We start from the raw sequence: 23,706 nt of genomic DNA on the forward strand, positions 1-23,706 counted from the left end.
CGATTCTGAAATGTCAAGTGGCATAAAGTTGGGACTAATGAATAACCCATTAAGATAGTAGTGCCCTCCTGTCAATGACATACCTGGAACGATAGAGTATTGGACAACTAATGAAAATGCTTTGTCCTAAATGACTGACGGATATCGTAGAGACCTGAAATTTGGAAGGTGTGTTCTTTGTATGACGTAGGCATCTCATAAGAAAAGATTTTCCGAAATGGGGTCATGAAATGAAGGGGGTGAAAAACGGGGGCAAAGTTTGTATGGGACAAAGTGATTCCTTGGTTCAATCTACTTGAAATTTAGCTTAACAATTCCTTAATATAATTCATGAAAGACGTGTGGAACGGGTAGAAAGTAATTTTGGCAGTCATTTTCTTCGAAGTTGATATCAATACTACTTAGTGCCTTTGATTTAATTACTTTTTATTTTTACAAGTGTTTGAAAACTCCATGTCAGATTGTGTTCAATGTCAAGACAAGTGAAATCTCAAATTGAAATGTCTCAATCTCAATGAGGAGACTCTGTATTTATTCCTAGAATTCCCCTAACACCGTCAAATTGCCCTTTCGAATTCAAGACAGTGCAGTTTCCCATCAGTCTGCTTCGTAATGACTATAAACGAAGCTCAAAGTCAAACTCTAGGGACCTCTGCTTAAACTCCCATGAGTGCACAGAGGTAAGCAGGTAACCGCGTGTGATGCTCATAGTAATTTTCGATACAGAACCCCGTACATACGTCATACATATTATAGAAAGAAAACACCCAGACCAATACAAACAAATATGTTTCTGCAATTTTAGTATGATATTTTTATTTATTAATAAACAAAGAGACTGAACAAAATTAATGCGTGTACTGATTAATGTTATTAACCACATGCAAAGCTTCGTGAATTGCAACAACTATAATTTATTATCCAAGCTCTAAATAATCGCTACTAAGAGTAACTTATCATAAAATGTTTTTCCAGTCGCTCAAGCTTCCAAGGGCCTACCGATAGGTCGGGTGACGTAATCTTGAAATTCTTTAAGCCGGCGCAGAACTTCCAGAAGGTCAGGCGACGCCTCGGCCACTTTGAACCGTGTTTACTTCTGCAGTTATATTTCATATTTATTCGATTCTAGAATATATTCCCAAAAAGTCTGTAAGGTGTTTTAATTTGTATCACTTGGATATAAATTTGTATTAGAAAGTGTTGTGAGTGTGACGCTTGAAGGGAAGGAAGTCGACCTAACCTAACCAACTGCGTATTTCTATACTATGTAGCTGGAAATTGTGGCGGGAGCTCTTTGGCGCGCTGTCTTCGGCGAAGAATTGCGCGCGCAGATTTTGACAGCGCGAAATACCTACTTTAGCAGAAATACCAAGCCTTAAGAGAGAGCTCTGCCGAGAGCCGCCTTAAATAACCTTGACTTTTACCTTGTAATTTAAGTTAGCTTCTGTATTCCAGATGACGGCTAACCGACTACACATTTTTGATACAGCATAATATCGTATTGTTTATTTTGATAAAAAGGAATTTTGTAAAGTGGGACGAATCGACTTTGTGGCGAATTAACGTAACCCTCCCCCAATGACTTCCACATTCCGCACGGTTGGTAGCGGCCTGCATCCAGAACCTTCCTGCTACCTTTATCTGGTCGTCGGTCCACCTTGTGGGTGGACGTCCCACGCTGCGTTTTTCGGTACGTGGTCATTGGGGGAGGCCTATGTTCAGCAGTGGACTTCATCATCATCATCATCATTTCAGCCATAGGACGTCCACTGCTGAACATAGGCCTCCCCCAATGCTTTCAATGTTGATCGATTGGTAGCGGCCTGCGTCCAGCGCTTCCCTGCTACCTTTACGATGTCGTCGGTCCACCTTGTAGGTGGACGTCCCACGCTGCGTTTTCCGGTACGCGGCCTCCATTCCAGAACCTTTCTGCCCCATCGGCCGTCAGTTCTGCGTACTATGTGCCCTGCCCATTGCAACTTCAGCTTGCCTAATCCGTCGGGCTAATCGGGCAGTGGACTTCCTATGGCTGAAATGATGATGATGATGATGAACGTAACCCCCTGTTTTTTAGAATATAAATTAACTACCGGCCGCCCGTGACTTCGTACCCATGGACCCCGTTTTACCCCCTTAGGGGTATTAGGGGGATGTTTACACACTATGGAGCCTACGACTTATGCAATAAAAATATGAATTTGAATTTACCGGCCAAACAAGTTTGTAGGTGTTACAATTTCAGAGATTTCGGTATTTCGCGATTTAAAAAAACGTCCACACGAGCTAAAATGGTATCTGTAACCTTAGTGGTCTGGAAGGGCAGACCCGATTTACAATTCCACGACATTTTCTTTCAACCTATTGAAACCCACGTAACTGTGGATCAATTCCGACCATCTTTTGAGCTCGCTCTAATTTAATTAAATAAAATACGTCCTGTATTGTTTATTCAGGGATAGGTAGAAAGAAATGAATGACATAGAATACTAAATCATCATCATCATCATCATCTTAGCCACTGCTGAACATAGGCCTCCCCCAATGCTTTCCATGTTGCCCGGTTGGTAGCGGCCTGCGTCTAGCGCCTTCCTGCTACCTTTATGATGTCGTGGAAGTCTATATATTTTCGGTAAAAGAGAACCTATACCAAACCCCCGACAGAATTATTGTCGATTTGCCACAAAGTTGCTTCGTCACACTTTGGTAAGTTCTATACAATGAAAGTAAGTTTTTCATAAGCAAATGCCAAATTACAAAATAATTTGGACAATTTGGTACAAATTAATATGTGTGACGAATTACACATGATTTTTTTCGTGACGAATCGACGTGGCAAATCGGGTTAGTAGTAGTTTTGAACTAGTAGTATGCGATTACTAGTTCTCAAAGGGGTCGATTCGCACCCGTTTTTAATACTTTAGAAAAATCCGGGTGAAACGCCTACTAAAAAAAAATACTATTGAAAGGGGACGTTTCGCACATTCGTGCGAAGGAAAATCGTGCAAAACCACTACTAACCCAGCAAAGGGTTTCGACAATAACCCTTTCAACAAAACAAAACAAAGATGTTTCATAAAAAATACAAATAGATCAAGAATATCTTGAAAATTGTTGATAAACTTGATAACAAAATAATGAGGATGAAAAAACAATATCCTCCTTATTCAAAAGATGGTAAACATTTCTTATAAGACTTCCTAAAATTAGTCTCGCTAATTATAATAATCTTCTCTTTCTTCATAGAAATATCTAACTGGATGATTTCAATTGTTAGTTTAAAAGATTAAGAAAAATAAATTTTGAACTACTTTGAATGTAGGTATTTTATGTTATTTGAGTTTCGAAAATAATACAGCCATCAGAAAAAGCAATTTAAATGATAAATCCATACTCGTAAGTTTGAATAAAATTTTATGGTAACAACTGTGAAAGTCTAAAAACATCCCTAAGTAATGTCCAAAATCCAGTCAAAACCGGTTTCATCCGGTAAAGAGTTATCTGCAAGACGGCCGCGTAGCAAAACCTTACAACTCACAAATCTTGAATTTATCTAAATTCCCAGCATTAGACCCTAAATACCTACCTGCTCAAGCGCAATCTCAGGATGGAGACTTTATCAGGATCCATTAAAACTTCTGCTATGAGTAATTATAACTCAATATTGTCTCTCGGCCAGTCCCGGCCCAAATTTAAATTTGTTCATTTAATATTCATGATAGGGTTGCGAGGAGTCGATGGAAAATATCGATATACCGTTTCTGTCTTTCGATTTCTTTTTATACAAAACAAACACAGCTTTGGGGAGTTTTTAGAAACGTAAGTTTATTATACAACTTTTTTATAATATCAACTTTTTTCAAGCATAATATTATGGCTAAGCCAAATAAATAACAAATAAGTATACATAAATAAATCATTTGAAACTCATATCCGCCAATAACCTATCATTTTCTTGCGTACGAAAAATCTTTATATTTTTATTATTCTAATAATACATTTACCCGAATCATCGATATTTAATTTTAAGGTTAATTTCTATCGATATTTTTAAAAACAACGTAACCCCCTGCCCACCCCTTCAACAGACATTACCAGAGTGTTCATCTTTGGATGCGACAGGCGATTTTCCAGAAGGCCCATTCCAACTTGAATATAGAAGCAGAATAAATCTTGTATAGACTTAATATTTTGGCACATCAGGCTTAATATTTTGGCATCTTATGTCGTTGTGTTAGGTGTGATTTTGCAACGAAAATGTAAAGGTCTATGTGCTCGCTACTGTAGATTTGAAATTCAAGTTTTCTTGACAGAATTTATATCTACATTGTTTTGTTATGGAAAGAAAATAGATAAAACAAACACACTATTTATTGTACACTACACAAGGCAAGAAAAGAAATAGTGAAGTATACAAAAGAAACGGAACAATTTAGGTGGTTTATTTCACGCGCATTATGACAGCGATCTTTTCCAGGCAACCTAGAGGAGTTGTTTAAATTAAAGAATTCAAAAAATGTGATTCTTTGATAAAAAAAAACTTCTATAGCCTAGCCTTCTTTATTTTCATTTGATACAAGATATAATTATATGAAATTAGTATAACGACTATCGATATAAACGTCGTGACATCACTATTATCGGTTATATTGATGTATTGCCAAGTTTTCTTTGGTAAACTGGGGCTTTTTATTGAAACATCGAGTTGGCTTCACGAGCAAAGAACTTCTCAGAATTTCCAAAGATAAACAACTGATATTCGTTATATTGTGCATTACTGAGGTATTCTTTGTTAACTATGTTTACTTTTATAACAAATTGCGAAATTTTAATGGTAACATAATAGCTAGAAAATAAATTTTAACTGAACTAGGAGGAGGTGATGTGGAGTGTGGAGCGGGGAGGGAAAATAATATTGTTACTTTACATTTTAGTTTTTACTCAATATAAAACGTGGCCTCTCACTATAGGCCTTATACAGAAGCTCAAAGTTGCACAGCGTGCAATGGAGAGGGCTATGCTCGGTGTTTCTTTACGAGACCGAATCAGAAATGAGGAGATCCGTAAATGAACTAAAATCGCTGACATCGCCCGACGACATTTTAGTTTTTACTCAATATTAGACAGAATAAAGGTAGTAAAGAAAAGCTGGAAAATAGTATTTTCTCAATAGTTTCGATATCAGGTAGGTAGATAATACATAAACATGTAATCTTCAGAAAAGGTGTATTAACAAATGTACACAGTAAAAGTATATACAGTAGGATAGATAGCTGACACACATCTCAAATCAAATGAAAATATCATTTATTCAGTACTTAGGCACTTTCCAGGGCGCTTACACGTCCCAAATATAGCTTGCCCTACCACCACTTCGGGACTGGGGCTGGTGTTAAGAAGTGGAGGGTGAAACTCAGTCATCTTCAAAACTGAACTGCTTTACTAGATTGATGATGATGATAAGCGTTGTATTAGGCCTCAGCCTCGAATTTAGCGGGCAGCGGGGCGGCGGCGGTAGCGGCGCGGGAGCGGCAGGATCTTATGCGTAAAATCAAATAGACCGGTTCTCGAAAACAGCGGCGCGGGAGCGGGCAACGAGCGGGCAGCGCACTTCCTTCTTTTGCCCACAATAAATCTAGGGTTAGGAATAAATAGGAATCGAAATAAAATTGTCGCCTTTGTTCAGACATTTCGTTTGCGAATAAAAAAAAATATCTCGACAACACAACCCCGAACACAACACTTCGCCGCTAAAGCGCCGCGCGAGCTGCCCGCTTGTTTCGAGAACGGGTCTGCGTTGCCCGCCCCGCTCCCGCGCCGCCGCCGCTTCCGCGCCGCTGCCCGCTAAATTCGAGGCTGAGGCCTTAGTGACGCGATGTGTTCTTACGAGAAGACTTACTACATTCACCTATACTGTGGGGCATTTTCGCTTCTCTATGAACCTAGCTACCTACCTACCAACTTATGTCGTTTTTGAGCGCGTCGTCAATGCGCGATTTTGTAGTAATACACACAAAATTCCGACATTATCTATAGACGTTTGTAGTTTGTAGGTTTGCAGGAAAAGTGCTATATGCATTGTGCATAGGTCCTAAATGCTTTTAACCCGTGTATGTTAGTGACAAAAAGAACTCTTAGAAAAAGCCTTACTACTTCTACATATACTATGACTTAACGTCCGCTTCTGTAACTTACAAATAAATGTTTTAGGCTGGTTTTAGTGTCACGCGGACCGTCCGGTGCGGACCCGCTCCGCACGGCCAATCTGTATGAACTTCTAGGGAGCGTTTTAGAGTAATGCGGTCCGGAGGAACCGTTCCGCTCCCTAGCAGTTCATACAAATCGGCTGTGCGGAGCAATCCGCACTGACAGTCCGCGTGACACTAAAACCAGCCTTAGTCCGTACCTATTAGTAGCAAAGCTTAAAGCTTACTACTCCCACTTACACTATGACGTATGTTCGGCTCTCTGAATTATTCAAACGTATGTTCCTGACGCGCGTATGTTAATGACATGATATTGAAAACGTAAGCCGCATCGGAACCTTGCCCGGAGTTAAGGGCCCTTCACACTGTCCTTACATGCATGTTCAATTGTTTTTAGATTAATAAAATTAATCTGGGGGCACGGCAGTGCCCCCACCAATCGAGCATTAATTTTAACTGGCTCCAATCCACATTAGGATAAAATAATTTGTTGGAATAATTATAATAATTTTATTATTGTACTGCCCATATAACGTGTTTTTATTTTAATTGTGCGGTCTGATGGGTACTTCTAGATTTTTGGCTCTAGAGATTTTCTTTAAATTTTTTTTTCAAGTCAAAGTGTTGCGTCCATTCAATGGAGTAATAAATAAAAATATGTAATTAGAAAACAATCGTATGGTGGCTAGATGTCTGACCAATGATTACAGTTTGATACTCTCGAACTTTTCAAGCAAAAATATTGCTTTCAATTCGAAAATGCAATGTAAATGTTACTGTAAAAGCTCGAATTGCAGTAAATCCTAAGATATTCCAGTAAAACCTAAGATCTACCAATTCCTAATGGTAAATGTCCCAAAAGGTTTGCGATTCGAACTCTTACCACCATTTCGTTGGTAAATCTTAGGATTTACATTAATGGCACGGTAAATGTTGAAAAACAAAACATGTCATAACGTTCTCAAGGCATCTCATTATCATCATCATCAGAAATTACTTCAATTGGAAAAAATCGAATCTATCTTAAGGCGATTAGTGTCCTCAATCCGCGTCAAATGGGCATTTTGTAAAGCCTACTCCTCTATTACTGCTGGACAGAAATAGTTGAAAAAAATATATGTTGTACAACAGTTCAAGGACTACATTTGTGACGTTTGAATTTTCGCTACGTCTCTTTGTTTTGGATTAAAAAAATAAATACGGGACATCGATTTTTTACTATAATTCCCTACTCCTCCAAAACGGCTATGTTAATTTAAAAGATTTTTGCACGAATAGATTAGGAATTCTTTAATCTTTAAATGACACGTTGCGTTTTTCAATCGAACATTACTTTCATTCATAAATTTTACTTTTGATAAATTCCGAACGTTTTGCTGTTGAGGGGGCCTTCGCGGGGTGCGGGCGGCAGTCGGCCGCTGGCCTTCAGACGGGGAGGTTGTGTCACTCGCTGCAAACTGACATTAGCGATCAAAATGAATTTTTTCTTTGGCTGAGTTGCACCACCTGACGTGACCTAACTTTGACCGTAGCTTTGGCGATAACCGGTGTTTTTTTGTATGGAGTTTGACAGATTTTTGACTTTTGTCAAATTTAAAATAAGATGGTGCAACCTAGTCTTTGTTTGACAATAGTTTTTATGTCAGAGTTGTTCATAGAGCACGTTTAGTCAGACGATACGATTGAATTAAGGCATGTTCGGACGCTATTATCTACCTAAATAGAATCTATTAGTGTAAAAAAATCGACTCCAAAAAAAAACGGCACTAGATAAGTAAAAGTTGAAAATATATTCCGTTATTTATTTTAAGCCGTGTGGTGACGGCAGAGTAGAATACATTTGTCACCAACCCCTACTCTTCCCGCGGGTGTCGTAAGAGGCGACTTAGGGACTACACATCAAACAGAGAATGGGCAGCAGCGCTCTCTGAAAAACATCAATCTTTTAAACTGCGATCTCCAACCCGCCTGCCTAGCGTGGAGATTATGGCAAAACCCTCCACTATAGTGGAGGAGGCTCATAGTCCAGCAGTGGACTGTAAAGGGCTGTTGATGATGATGATGATGATTTATTTACTAGGCCTTTGCAATCAGTATTCAAATTAGGAGCGAGTCAGAATCAGTAACTTAATCAAATCAAAAACAATTTATATTTTTCATACTTAGGCTCTGCGCAAATGGGCCATTTAGAATTAGATTTTCAATATGTTTCTTCGCAAAAATACCACAGTTAAAAAAAATAAGGTAAAGTGGTATTGATAAATTGTTCTATAGAGCTTATTAAAAATGTGGATACTGATTACAAATGCCCGTATATCATGATCATGATTGATATTTTCGGAGTCGGTGACAGCCTACCTTTTGGTAATTCGTTTTGGAGTTGGTTTTAATTTTTGGTGAAAATTAATTTATTTCATGCCTTTAGTAGACTATAGGTACTCAATAGATCTTGTTGTTGCCACTGAAGGTGCATAGGTACACAGTACATTGATACCATATTTTTCATGTTAAGGGCAAATAAACTTCCCTAAATTACCTAACCATGAAACGTACCTATAGGCTATAATAATTAAAAAGTTTCGTCGATAAAAACTGAAATCCTCTTATAAGATGATGAATTTTGGGAGCATGTCATGAAACTGAAATTAGCATACAAAAACTTGTTTTAAAAAAAAAGGTTTTTTTTTTCTTTTAATTTATTTTTTTATTTATGATGCGGAATTTGCTGCGGCGTAGTAGCAAAGATTTTTCGTTATGTAGCTCGTAATAATTTCGAAGAATAGGGATGTTTCCTGGGTAAAGCAAGAGTTTGAATTAGTCCGTCGGTCAACTTACCAAAAAAATATGTATTTTTCACTTTTTTAAACTTATGAAAAGAGACTAGCTTTCCGCCCGCGGCTTCGCCCGCGTGGAATTTTGTCTGTCACAGAAAAACTTTATCGCGCGCGTCCCTGTTTCAAAAACCGGGATAAAAACTATCCTATGTTCTTTCCCGGGACTCAAACTATCTCTATGCCAAATTTCATCAAAATCGGTTGCGAGGTTTAAGCGGGAAAGCGTAACAGACAGACAGACAGACAGACAGACAGACAGACAGAGTTACTTTCGCATTTATAATATTAGTTGGGATAAAGCGCGCCAAAGTTCAGAAGAGGCCCATGACGTTAAGGCGTGCTTAAAATTGTTGCGATTTGTGATGTCATGCGGAATTTCATCGCATCATAACTTCGTAATTACTTGTTTGTTGACAAATAAAAATATCCCGTGTCCAATATTTTTTGATAGTGTAATTGACGGACTAAAAGTGTTTTTTAAGAAACTAGCCTATTCCTACGGCCACATTCCAGTTCCATCATCAGACCCTTTTTGCCTTTGAGAATTGAAGTAGGTAGGTACTCGTGATTTTTAAAGTAGCTTACTTACATAATATTACTTACTTATATTTATATAAATAAATAAATACAAATCAAACGAGCCTAAACTCGATGGAATCGTTTAATCCCGGAGTTGCTATGGGGCCACTGGCATTCCAGCTCTATCATCAGATCGACTCCATGTCATCACAAACACTACTTATATTCCAAATTTGAAGCTTCTAGGTCTGCTAGAAGTGCCTTAGAATTTTGATGATCGGTGAGTCAGTGAGTGACAAAATTAAGAAACTTTGACCCGTTATAATTCTTAAACTACTGGTTCAAATTGAATGAAATTTGAAATATACCGTGTCTTTACAATGCCTGCATAGCTAATGAAAATTCAGCCTTCTAGTTTTATCCACAACGAAGTTACAGGCGGTCGAAAATGACCTGAATTGCTTCGAGAAAAGGATGGTACGGCCGTGCCGCTTTTTTGCTCGACTTGGTGGGGGCACTGCCGTGCCCCCAGATAAAAAGACGAGATTAAACACATTTTCAGTTATTCTTCATAAGTGACACAAAGAGAATGACAATAGACCAAAGAAGAAACATTTGCTTTTTTTAAACCATAGACAATACTAGTTACTATGTGTTCCAATATCTACAGTTGTCGTCAGGAAGTTGGTCTAACAAATTCAGCTTGCAAGATTCCACCCGAAGTTACGTACATATTACATGTTCAACGAGAACGGCTGAACCGACAAAAACATTAGAAAATTTACGAAAAAATAAAATAAAAAATATCCCGTACAAAATGTTCATGGATTGTGTTATTTTTATTAAATACCTTTACGCCTGAGTTAAATGACACCGACATCAAGGTTCATCAATTCAAGTTTAAAATAATAGGCAGTAATGTCATGAAAAAAGAGCTTCTATTCTGTATCTACCTATGCCCGTGTAATTTTGATCGGTGTCAAATCGGAGTTTTCGTGCGGGGTGCGCGGGTGTTTCGCGCGGCGTGAAGGTCAAACGCCCAAGGTCATTGAGGACTCTAATCGCCTTAATATTGAAGTTGCCCTCTTTGTATTTCTAGTCGCTCACTTAGTAATGTAATCGCACGGACAGAATTTTAATATCTAAAATGTATTAAACATAACCCACTCTTTGTAAGCTCGTTCTGCATTTGATTATTAATCAATATTCGTCGTTAGTTAAGTTGATTTTTCGCTTACTCAAATTCATACCGCTCAAGTTATTAAAACAGTATGCCATCGTCAGTCGCTAAGTTATTTTTTAGTCGATCGTTTTATAATTCCCCATTAAGAATTACTCATTGTTTTATTCCTAAAACCAACATCTACCAGCTGACAGAGGTAAAACCTAGTATACTGAATTCGAATGGTAAAATCTCGAAAAAATCGTCGTATTTTCAGAAATACTTACATTTACCAACTCATGTCGGTAAATCCTAAGACTTACACTTAAATCTTAAGATTAACCGTAGTTCGAGCTTTTACAGTAACATAAACACTTAATATGCAATAAAAATTTTGAATTTGAAAAATACCAATTTATCGCAAAATTCCTCATTTCGTCAACACTATGGCTCATAAAGTCTAACACCAGACTACACTCTAATTTCTTTGCAAGAACTAAGCGTTGTTTGTAATTATAAATACATTACAAACAATAATCTAAGATAGAACGAAGACGTTGCATCAAATACAAAAGTCGCCAACGACTTCGAATAACTTTGAATGGACTATTCAAAGTTTATGCTTGTCGGCACGACAGGTACACATTTTTGTTGGAAAATAACCTATATCTATTGCAACTGTTTAAGAGTTTCTAAGAACTTTTTTGTCCTGTCGCTTATACTTGGAAGTAAAAAGTAATTTATTATGCTCAGTACGAAGTCGAGTGCAATAGAAAATATATTTTACTTAGGCAAGTGATTTTAGTTCGTAATAAAAAAATAATACTGCTTATTTTTGCATTATCACAATCTTCTCCAAATTACTTTTAACTTTGTCTTTAATTTAATAAAAACTCATTTAGTTGTCTATACAAAGTTTCCAAAACTAATACCAAACTCTTTTCCGAGGAAAAAAAAAACAAAAAATAACACACTTCAAAATAAAACAAACGAAAAATAACCAGTTCCAATCCCCAAAAAGTGTAAAGCGCCCTTAACACGTTCCACGATGAACTCGGGAGTAATACGAACCTATTTACACACGCCACTGGTAATTTTCATTACATTTTTGTGACTTCGTGAAAGGAAAATAATAGGTTGGCGTAATAAGCTTGATGAAAAAAGAAAGCCTTTAAAAACGTGGACTTACATGTAATTTTGTGGTTTTCATTACCTATTCCTGTTTATTACTGAAGTTAATGAAAAGGCATATTAATGCGAATACGAGTTTAAACAGAGTAAATACAAATGAGTAGGTCATCTTCATAGAAACGCACCGAGCGCGGTTTGTATGTGAGCGCGCCAATATACGTATGCGGCGCGCACGCACACACTGACAAAATTCGGCGCACCTCACCGCTAATCACCGCTATATACTCATTTGTATTTACTCTGGTTTAAATAAGGTTTTTCTAATAGAGTATTAGATATGCTATGAAGATAAAATGCAAAAATATTTTATTTTCATTTAAATTGACCTAATAATAAGTCACTGGCCACTTTTTTTCCATTGTTTTTCTTTTTTTCAAAAGTCATTCAAAATTGGCGCAAAAATTCACAGCGTAATTTAAGAGTTGTAATCTATACTCTGTTTTTCTTCTAATTTTCTTATAATTTTCACCCAGCATTTTAGTTACGTATTAAATTCAATTTCTTAGTTTCTTGAACATTCTTAAGAAGTAGTTTTACATACTTCAGGTGTTCTTTGGCATATTATAAGCATATCTTGTTACAATGTTACTTTAATGCAACAGCTTACGAAGTTGTCTAAGTTTTATCAAGTAGAAGTTTGGAAGTTACTCGAGTTATGTTCCACTAGTTTACGTTTTATGTACTAGAGAGCATTGTAAATTAGTAATTGATTTGCATTTCACATTAGTTAGAATACAAGTTAGTTACACTCGTAATTACTTATTCCTTTTTGTGAATATGCATTGGTAAATACGTCGACCGTTGGACTATTGAACTCAATTTAGCTTACTTGCAGTTGTTGACAGGAATAGGGTATTTCTTCGGAGGCAAAATTTTCGATGTCTTTGGGTATAGTTCAGTAACCAACTAACAAAATGGCATGCAATATTTTTCTTCGTATAGCTTAGCTATAACCCTATCTGGCGCAAATTACATTTTTGACATAATTGCTGTCTTTATACAAATTAAAAATATTTGAAGTGTGATTCTCTGATTCATATGGTGTGTCCGTTAGCCATTTTCCGGAACAAAATGGTTGATGTAGCATTTTCCTTTTGATATATCAATATAAATTAAAATTATTTCGAAAGCTAATGAGTTGTCCTTCTACAAAAAAAATGTGTCATAATTTTAATTAAGTTAGTTTGTTTGCAAAAAAATAAATAAGCAGTGTCCGGCATAAAATACTGATTCATATGGCGTGAGCTGTTCTTGATCATAACTGGTCAGGTTTTAATCACGAGAGTCTGGTTTCTGGCGTGGAGGCAAGCCCATCTTGCAACGGATGAGCTAGGAGGCAGACGTGGAGCTGGTTGGCTTAGAACCCGGTGTGACGAAGGCAAATACTTGATTCATCTGTGCTTGGTTCAGGTGGCATGCTGATTACAATGCCTAATTTATAAAATTATATTATTGCATTAAAAATCTAATCTGTCTTCCATGTGATGCTTTTGGGTTATAGATTCATGTAGAAAAATGACAACACTGTAGTTTGTATGTATGACGAGTTTTGCTCGATTTCAGGCAAAAAACTGATTCATCTGTGCGTGATTCATATGGTCAGGGCCCTATATGAATCATAAAACAAATTAGTTTTTGATCTATCAAGCACCAAAAAGGTGTTTATTAGCTGAGAATGATATCCCAGACTGCATCTCACTTAAGACCAGATGTGATTGCGGTTTTGTTGTGAATAAAAAAAAATCATCATCATTTTTATACTATGAATAATGTATGTTTAAACAGTAAATAAGTAGTATATCCGTTAAGCTAGGAACCATAACACAAGCATATTTGTTGCTTATTTTATGGCTAAATGGCTGTATGAAATTCATCATCATCATCATCATTTCAGCCAAAGGACGTCCATTGCTGAACATAGGCCTCCCCCAATGCTTTCCATCTGTATGAAATTGCCCAACGATTATTCATTTTTATTATTATTTCAGCTACACTTATGGCGTTCATAGCACATAATAATACTGCTGAGTATAGGCCTCCAATGATTTCGAGATTAACTGATTGCCATTGCCACAACCTCTATAAGCTCATCTCACCTTCTTCATCTTGTGGGTGGACGTCTTAACAACGATAGCTTGGATAAGTGATACAGCTGGGTAGTCATCTAAAATACCTTAGTGCCATAAGATGAAAGTCTACATCCAGTGTGTGTTATCAGTGATGACATATTGTTCTGAAAAGCGGCCTCTCACTATAGGCTTACGAACCACAAAATTGCATACCATACTACGGAGTGGACTATGCTTGGTTTTTTTATGCAATCGAATCTGAAATGAGGATATCCATAAACGGTCTAAAGTCGCATGGTGGCATAGTCCGATGTTTTAGCAAGCTGAAGTGATAATGGGCAGGACACATAGTATGCAGAACTGATGGCCTAGATGACCATCCAATGGATAGCAAGTTTCTGGAGTGGAAGCCACGTGCCGGAAAGCTCAGTGTAGAACGTTCACTCACAGGAAGGCGCTGAATGCAGTCCGCTACCAACTGGTCATTATTGAAATCATTGGGGTAGGCTTATGTTCAGTAGTGGATCTTATGGTTAAAATGATTATGATGATGACAAAATATTATGGATGTATAGGTACTAAAGTTTCAGAAAAATGTTTTTCACGATTTATTGTGGAATTCGTTGCATTTTTTTTTTCTCGTAATATTTTGATAACTGATATTGTTTTCATAACAACAGATCTTTTTTTTTGTTATGATTTGATTATTTTCTTAATATAGAGCCAATTGTACATAAAGATTTTAAATTTTATTTCTATTTTTGATAAATATGTAACAAATTCTGATTCATATGGGCACAAAATATTTAAACGTCGATGTCTTGAAAACTACTTTACAAAAACGAGTCCCTTATCCAAATATATGTTATTGGGTGTACCTATTTTCATATGAGTCTATGTTACAGACCTAAAATTGAATTTGAAATTTGTCCATATGAATCAGCCGAAGAATGCAATTTCGAAGAAGTGCCCAATAATAGTAGGTAACTAGCTTTTGCCCGCGGTTTCACCCGCGTGAATTTCAGTTGTCTTAGATCGTCAAATATTAAAGCCTACCTATATTATTATGTTATTCTAATTTATAACCAACGAAAGGCCGCCCGCGACTCCGTAGGTACTCGTGGATCCCGTTTTATCCACTTAGGGGTTCAATTCTGCAAAATAATTGAAAATGACGTGTAGTCTGTTGTAAGTTCGTTCGTTCGTTTCAGCCGAAAGACGTCCACTGCTGGACAAAGGCCTCCCCCAAGGATTTCCACAAAGACCGGTCCTGCGTCGCTCGCATCTAGGCGCCTCCAGCGACCTTCACCAGATCGTCGGTCCACCTAGTGGGAGGCCTACCCACGCTACGTCTTCCGGCTCGTGGTCGCCACTCAAGAACTTTCCTGCCCCAGCGGCCGTCAGCTCTACGAGCTATGTGCCCTGCCCACTGCTACTTGATTTTAGCGATTCTGCGGGCTATGTCAGTCACTCTGGTTCTCCTGTTGTAAGTACCTACTCCTACATAAATAACGTATAACCTTTGTTATCAGGTATGAACCCCAAAGAGCTTCGGGACACGAAGACGGGTGTTTTCGTGGGCGCCTGCTTCTCAGAGTCTGAGAAGACCTGGTTCTACGAGAAGATGCAAGTCAACGGATTTGGTATCACTGGGTGAGTTGAGAACTTAAGTTATAGTCTGGCAGACTCATGCCCGTTTTCACCATCAATCCCTAATTTTTAAGTGACCCCTATGAAAACAAATTTCCTGTTAGAGCCTTGTCACACTGGCTGATCACATGCGGTTTCAACGCGGAGCGGAGACGCCGCCGCGGATTTTTGCAAGCATTTTGTCGACCGCGCGCTCCGCTTTTCAATCCGCTAGTGTGGCAAGGCCCTTATTTATTACCATAGGGGTCACTTTAAAATTAGAAATTGATGGTGAAAACAGGCATCAGCCTACCGAAAGTCCCGGTTGGTTTTTTTTTAAACATTTTTAAGCTTTTTAGATTATTTATAGATTTTTTATAGGCTGAGTTGCACCATCTTACTTTAACTTTGACAAACGTCAAAAATCTGTCAAACCATACAAAGTTAAACTGTCATTGGACCCGCAACGAAATTAATCAGAAGAACATAGGAGGAGTTCGAAATTAAGGTTCGACTTCCCTCCACTGAAAACCAGCGTCGTGGCCTCCCTCACCGGGGGCCACGGCATATGCTGAGTGGGGTCCCGTTGCGATGGGCATCGCTGTGCGACAGGGTGGCACTGCTCAGTTTACTTTCTCTTCCATTGTATGTTTTAAGTCACCTTTGTCTTATTTGCTTTTTTTTTATTTACCTCTTTTGTCTTTTGTGATGTCCATGGCAAAAAATGTTTCTTTCTTTCTTTCTCTCATTGCAAAGCGGATGACAAGTGACAAACAAAGGTTTAAAACCTATAAGAAGCTCTTTAGCGCTAGTGGTAACTCATCAATAGTGCCTTGAGTGGTAGTGTAGTGGAGTATAGTAGACCTCATTATTAAGAAATCACCACGATACACGCACGCTTCGTATAAATTCACTAATATTATAATATATCAGTAAGTAAATAGTTGTTAGTGGGTCTTCCATTCAAAGAAAAATGGGTGACAATTTGATGAGTATTAATAAATATAAAAATAATAACCTTCTGCACCAAAAATCGTGTATTTTCATGCAGTAAATCTCTGAATAGTTTAGTGTCAATAAACGACTTCAACAAATTCTTGTTTATTCCCAATCCAATTAAAAGTGTAAATAGATCACGAAATAAACCGCACCTGCCTTGGATTCCGCGAACTTGTTACAGATGGATCTACAAAGGTCCCAACATACAAAGGTTGGAAAATACGGTATATTTTTATGCAAATATTTTCAAATCAAAAGAATTACGGTAGGATTTTTATTGAATTGCAAATCAAAAGAATTATTTGATGGCGGTTGAACAATTTGAGGAAGTAGTATGTACTAGTATGTACCTAAATCCTGAACACATACTGATCCTAATCACAGACTATGTAAGTAACTGAGAACCAAACAACCAACTACATAATTCTCAATATTCCCCTCTAACCAGTGCTCTTTCGGCATAAGAATTTTTAATTGCTAAAATTCCCATTAACCCCTCTAGTCATGTTCATAAAAAGCCTGTATTGTAAATGGATTCACCACAATTCCGGATGTTTGATCTCCATTAGCGCAGCCGTTAATGGAGATCAAACATCCCTCTCAAGTCGTTATAATGACTGTAATGACTTACGCCCGTATTCACAAGCACTACTATGAGGTCTCACAGTGCACGTGGACGCTCAGGGTCACGCACGAACCAATCACAGAGCTCTAATTCAACGCTGTGTAGGTTTGTTGTCGACACGACAAGAAGATGGGTAAAAAGAATAATGATTCTCCACCAGGCCGCTCCATCAACACAATTAGTTTTCTCCGTCTTTGTTCATCAAATCAAATGAAACCTTACAAACTAAGGTGCACTGAGTTGTAATGAGCACTGAACTTTATTTCCGAAGTTTGGTTTTCATTTCAACTTCGCAGTGGTTCTGGTACAATAGAAGTTTGTACAGTGGGATCGTTTATCTCCTTTGAATAGCAATAACGATCATTTAGATAGATAGTTCTATGTTTCAGATAGATTAGAATAAGACCGCCCCAAATCTTCCCGTGGATGTCATAGAGGCGAGATGGGAGAAAATATACAAACTTTTACCTCTTGTACATTGGATGAGGTCGTTTCCGGAGATATAAAAAAACTGCTTTAGAATAACTTGGTAATTTTGCAATTATACTTTTTTTTCGTTGGTGTATTGTGTTGCGGCCACACACGATCACCTCCTTGGCCGCGCGACACTGGCCATCAAGAAAACTTTTCTCGACGACCAATTTCGGTGTTCTTTTGTTTTTTGTTCTCTCTCTCAACTCTCAATTTTTCACGTACTATGTTTTTACCACACATAGCGAATATTTATTAAAGTCGTTGACTACGAAATCATGAAGATTTTTAAGCCCATCGAGCTACTAATACTGTGAGAGTCGAGAACCGCAGATTGCTTTTAAAAAGTAAGGTAATGTTCATATTTCGGAGCTCATTGTACCTTATTTTATTACGTCAGCTGTCAGTTTCCATCAAGTTAAGAAAGTGTTTTAACTATTGTTATTATGCGCTGTTGACGGGAGCAAAGTTAATAACAAAAGTTTATTCAAAATTCTCATTCAGTTCTGATTTCTATGGCGCTACGGGACTGCAGATATTGTTATGGGCAATGAAGTATTGCTTAGATTAATAAAGCCAGAAATTTCCCTTACTCTGAGGAGTCTATTTGCACTTTTTAATACTTATTAACTAACAGACAAGTGAGAGAATTATGTGATGCTATTCCACATACAATAGGGTCAACCATACTGTCTTTTCTTAAATTTTACCTTTGCTTATAAAGGTAGCAGAAAGGCGCTGGATGCAGTCGCTACCAACCGTGCGATGTGGAAGTCATTGGGTGAGGCCTATGTTCAGTAGCGGACGACCTATGGCTGAAATGATGATGATAATCCGCTTTGCATAGGAGTCTAGAGTCGGAGAGAAGTCTGATCCTCAATTTCGAACTCCTCCTGTGTGCTCCTAATTTTGTTGCGGGCGCCATGAAAAACGTTCCCCGGGACAAAATGTAGCCATGTGTTGGTTCCTAAACCAAGAAGTTCCTTAACCAAGAAGTTCCTTCAAATGTAAACTAAATTTTTCTTTCAGATGCTCCCGTGCTATGCTGGCCAACCGTATCTCCTACTGGTTAGGAGTGACTGGTCCCTCCTACACCGTGGACTCTGCCTGTTCCAGCTCCCTCTACGCCATAGAACACGCCTTCAGAGCCATCAGGGATGGCCACTGTGACGCTGCTATAGTCGGAGGATCCAACCTCTGCTTGCATCCTTATGTGTCCCTTCAGTTCTCAAGGTGAGAGTGCTTTAAGGAATATTTCCTTCTGGCTAGGGGTGACTGGCTCCCTCTACGCCATAGAACACGCCTTCAGAGCCATCAGAGATGGCCACTGTGACGCTGCTATAGTCGGAGGATCCAACCTCTGCTTGCATCCTTATGTATCCCTTCAGTTTTCGAGGTGAGAGTGCTTTAGATAATATTTTCTACTGGCTAGGGGTGACTGGCTCCCTCTAAGCCATAGAACACGCCTTCAGAGCCATCAAGGATGGCCACTGTGACGCTGCTATAGTCGGAGGGTCCAAACTCTGCTTGCATCCTTATGTATCCCTTCAGTTCTCACGGTGAGAGCGATTTGGGTAATATCCACTTCAATGGTCTAGTTGTAAGAAAGGTGGTCTTCAGACACAAAGGTCCCGGATTCGATCCCAGTGCAGGTAAGCTTTTTTGCTTTGTTTAGTTGGGTGTAAGACTTGTTATAAGTCTACCTGGCTTTCTACCACCATCTTACCTAAGTCTGTTGCCATGACAACAATGTTGAAGGCATTGTTGTATTTGTCAGGTTTGATAGCCATTTTCTCAGGGATTGAGTAGATCTTCTTTAACTCTATCAATGTGAACGACTGTAGACTTTATTATCTAACCCAGAGTGTTAATTTCAGATTGGGAGTGCTGTCCCCTGACGGTAGATGCAAGAGTTTCGACAACAAGGCCAACGGATATGCACGTTCAGAGGCGGTCGCCGTCTGCTTCTTACAGAAGGCTAAAGACTCTAGGAGGTAAGAAAAACACACCTAAAGCCTGGTCCGTGAGCACGTAGAATCCCGTCCAATGACCCCAAGCTGCCCATCCTTGTCGCTCGCACGTAATTATGTTGCTGTCGCGCTCGCACACTCACTGCGGGCGCGCGTCGCACAGTCGCGACAGCAATATAATTACGTGCGAGCGATAAGGATGGGTAGCCCCCACAAGCTACAGACCCATCAGTCTCTTAAAGACCATGGGTAAGTTATACGAACGTATAATTGTCTCTCGATTAAGAGATTATGTTTTTTCTAATAATCTCTTAATAAACGAACAGTTTGGCTTCCGCGCCTCACATTCCTGCGTACAACAGGTGCACCGCTTAACGGAGCACATACTTAGCGGCCTCACTGCTAAGCCACCCGTAGGGACAGGAGTGCTATTCTTCGACGTAGCGAAGGCATTCGATAAAGTCTGGCACAATGGCTTGATTTACAAGCTTTACGAACTCGGTGTGCCGGACAGTCTCGTGCACATCTTACGTGACTTTTTATCGAATCGCACCTTTCGTTACCGAGTAGATGGCTCCCTCTCCTCCCCCCGCCCCATAAGAGCCGGAGTCCCCCAGGGCTCCGTGCTCTCGCCCATCCTCTTTTCATTGTACGTCAATGATGTCCCCAAATATCCGAATACGGATTTAGCCCTCTTTGCGGACGACACCGCACTCTACAAGTCCGGACGTAATCGGAATTACGTCATCTTGGCGCTCCAACGCGCAGTCACACAATTAGGCGAATGGTTCAGGAAGTGGCGTATCGAGGTAAATCCCGAAAAAAGTGCAGCAGTGTACTTTTCTAGGGCTTTGTCTGCGAAACGTCCTCCGGTTCGCACTCGTCCTAATGTCCCCACCCATCTCACCTTATTTGACCAAACTATTCCTTGGAAAAGTGAGGCCAAGTACTTAGGTGTCACTCTCGACCAGAGATTATCGTTCGCTCCGCACCTCAGACGCGTCTTGAGCCGTGCGAACCACTACATCCACCGACTCTACCACCTAGTTGGAAGGAAAAGTAAATTGTCGTTTAGAAATAAGTTGACAATTTACAAAACCTGCATCCGTCCAGTGTTGACTTACGCCAGTCCGGTGTTTGCTCACACTTCCTGCACAGACCTTAAGAAATTCCAGACCCTCCAAAACAAATTCTTACGCCGAGCCGCGGATGCCCCGTGGTTCGTGCGTAATACGAATCTCCATAGAGATTTCGAGATCCCATCGATTGATCACTTTATGAAAGAAGCCTCTCGCCGCTACTTTGATAAAGCGATCAACCACAAGAACCCTCTTATCGTTAGCGCCGCCACGTATACACCCCAGAAAGATGTCGCTGCCCAATACCGACGACCTAGGCATGTCCTAGACGACCCGGACGATCCTATTACCGAATTTCTGAACACAGACATCACTGCCTTAAGCACGCCAACTACTCCACAACACAGTAGCTCGTTACACCGTACTCGCCGGCGAGTACGAGGCCCTGCTTTCCATTTCGGACGGTACAGACATGTACCGGGCCGGTTCTCCCCTATCCGTCCCCCGGACACGGCCTGAGCCGAGGTCCGAGCCTACCGTGGCGCCCTCAGGCCGCGTCCGTAGTCCCCTCGATCGGGCCCACTAGAGTGAGCCCGCCGTAGGCTGGACTTTGGTCCAACACCGCGGTGGGCAACCCTCTAGTTGGGTTCGCCACTGATCGGGCGCCTTATGCGCTCGATACGGCCCGATCGCGAACGTCGGTCTGCGACCGACGCGGACGAGCCTGGGCTTCGCTTCGCGAAGCCCACACTCGGCCTCGTCGGCACGCGCACCGACGATCGCCAAACGGCTAGAGTACCTTCTGTACTCGCCACTCTGCCCGGTGAAGCTGGAAAAGCTCCTCAAGCTACCAGCGCGCGTCCCTTCAAAAAAAAAAAAAAAAAAAAAGGATGGGTAGCTTGGGGTCATTGGACGGGATTCTACGTGCTCACGGACCAGGCTTTACCTACTACCATAATGTAAAAAACCGTGTCTTTACATGTACAATCTTTTAACAAATAAAAAGAAATTAAAATTTATGGACGCGAGAGCAACGTGTAAACCGATAGCCGCTTAAACGAGAGCGCTCTCTGATCTCAAATTTCTGATGCAAAAACCGCTGGAAAGATTTTGATTTGGTTTTCACAGCTTGGTAGCTTTCAACTTAAAATCTAAGCTATGTTTCATTTCATTTGGGTGGATAGAACTAGGGATACAGCTCGACCTCTCCGTTGTACTAACCTTTATGCAGCGTGGAAGTCAATTAAAATAGTCGTTATAGGCTAAAGTGACTAAAAACTATCCTTGAAATATTAATTAATTAATGCATTAGACAATGGTGAGTTTATTGAAACTTTCTAAAATAGATTTTCTGAATTAGTTTGCAAAATTTTAGATTTTATAACTTCAGCATAAAGTTCATATTGCGTGTCTAATAAGTTTGGAAAATGCTTTGTTGAATACAACAAGTTTTATCTAACTTTGCTGTTAATGGAAATTCACTTTAATTTATTTAACGCACTTTAATTAAATGCGAACATAACTCTTCGCAAGTCATCTATTATTCTGTTTCCTATCTTTCTTCATCATTAGTACCTCCTTAATTTAAGGGAAGGATAAATAAGACTATGTTTCTCCAAGTTATAATCATAAATAATAAATATTAGCCCTATAAAAATTTCTAGAACTTCTAAATTAAAATTAAATAAAAACACAATAAATCTGCTTAGGCACGAGTATGTACAAATTTTTTATCAGAAATTCCACAAAACTTGATCACTGGTTTTGTCCTGCCACCACCGTTATTTTATTTAGTGTACTTACTGTATTCTTCGATAATGGTGTACCGTGAGCTATTTCATCACACAGACCAAATTCCTGATACCTGCTTTACTATGTCTCCACAGAATCCATGAAAAAACAATAGAACTAAAAGACAGAACATTTTTTTACAAATAATATGAATTTTCCACTCGACTTTCATAGAAATAGATCTCGATATTTAGAAACAAAAAAGAAAAAAAAGGTTCCATGAAAAAACAACGTACACAGTTCCGAAATATTTAACACCACGATGCCTTTCTCAGGGTATACGCCCAGCTCCTGCACGCGAAGACAAACTGCGACGGATACAAAGAACAGGGCATCACGTACCCCGCTGGTCACATCCAGAAGCTCCTCCTCAGGGAGTTCTACGAAGAGTGCTCCATCCCTCCCTCTACGCTGGAGTTCGTTGAAGCCCACGGCACTGGTAAGTTTTATTCCTAGTTACTTTTTAAACGTGGTCGCCCCAAGCAAACTTGGCGGCTCACTGGAGCAGACGAGGCGAAGAAAATCGGCAAGACCTGGAGCGAGATCAAACGCGAAGCTCAAGACCGAACGCGATGGAGGAATGTCTGTGCTAATAGAATCAGAAGTGCATGCTAGAGTCGCTGTATGTTCACACTAGGAGCGTCGAATGCTAGGGGCTGTCACAAACAAGACCTACATAATATACCCAATCGCTAACGGAAAAAACAAATCAAAAACAGTGCATAGGTGTTTATCTATAGTACATAATTTTAAGAGAAGAAAATCTATACAATTTTTATCCAAAAAGCTACATAAAGTTGGTTTATATTAGAGTTCTTATTTTTACATGCAAGTACCAAAGGTATTCATCGAATCCAAACCATTCCACTTTGAATATTTTCATAAACTTTATTTTTCAAATAACTCCGCTTCTTACAAACCCCTCAACAATCTCTATTACGAGAAACAATAGGACCGAACAAATGCTGGGGTTTTAAAAACGCAAATAATAAAGAAAATGCTTTAGAGAGGATACGAGGGATTAGCGGTACTAATGGAAAAATTAAACGGTTTTTAAAAGGGACGGTAGTACTAAAATTTGAGCACGTTTCATGTGTTTTCAGCAAATATTTATGTGTCCATTAAAATCGGGGAATCCCCGATGTTGACGTTTGATGTAGAGGC

At 39.3% G+C, this 23,706-nt stretch overlaps 1 protein-coding gene across 2 annotated transcripts in view; it reads left to right on the forward strand.

The window, feature by feature from the left end:
- LOC135082118 (fatty acid synthase-like) overlaps positions 1 to 23,706 on the forward strand; it is an 85,754-nt gene that overhangs the window by 12,257 nt on the left and 49,791 nt on the right. The window contains exons 4-7 of one of the 2 annotated variants that reach the window (XM_063976867.1): positions 15,511 to 15,631; positions 18,732 to 18,935; positions 19,580 to 19,696; positions 22,818 to 22,981. In XM_063976867.1, coding sequence (XP_063832937.1) covers positions 15,511 to 15,631; positions 18,732 to 18,935; positions 19,580 to 19,696; positions 22,818 to 22,981 — 606 coding nt within the window. Of the gene's footprint in view, positions 1 to 15,510; positions 15,632 to 18,731; positions 18,936 to 18,986; positions 19,099 to 19,579; positions 19,697 to 22,817; positions 22,982 to 23,706 lie in introns of those variants that run through there. The other variant, XM_063976868.1, reaches the window with a different exon arrangement.

The sequence above is a fragment of the Ostrinia nubilalis genome, chromosome 21, assembly GCF_963855985.1.
Source record: "Ostrinia nubilalis chromosome 21, ilOstNubi1.1, whole genome shotgun sequence".
NCBI lineage: Eukaryota > Metazoa > Arthropoda > Insecta > Lepidoptera > Crambidae > Ostrinia > Ostrinia nubilalis.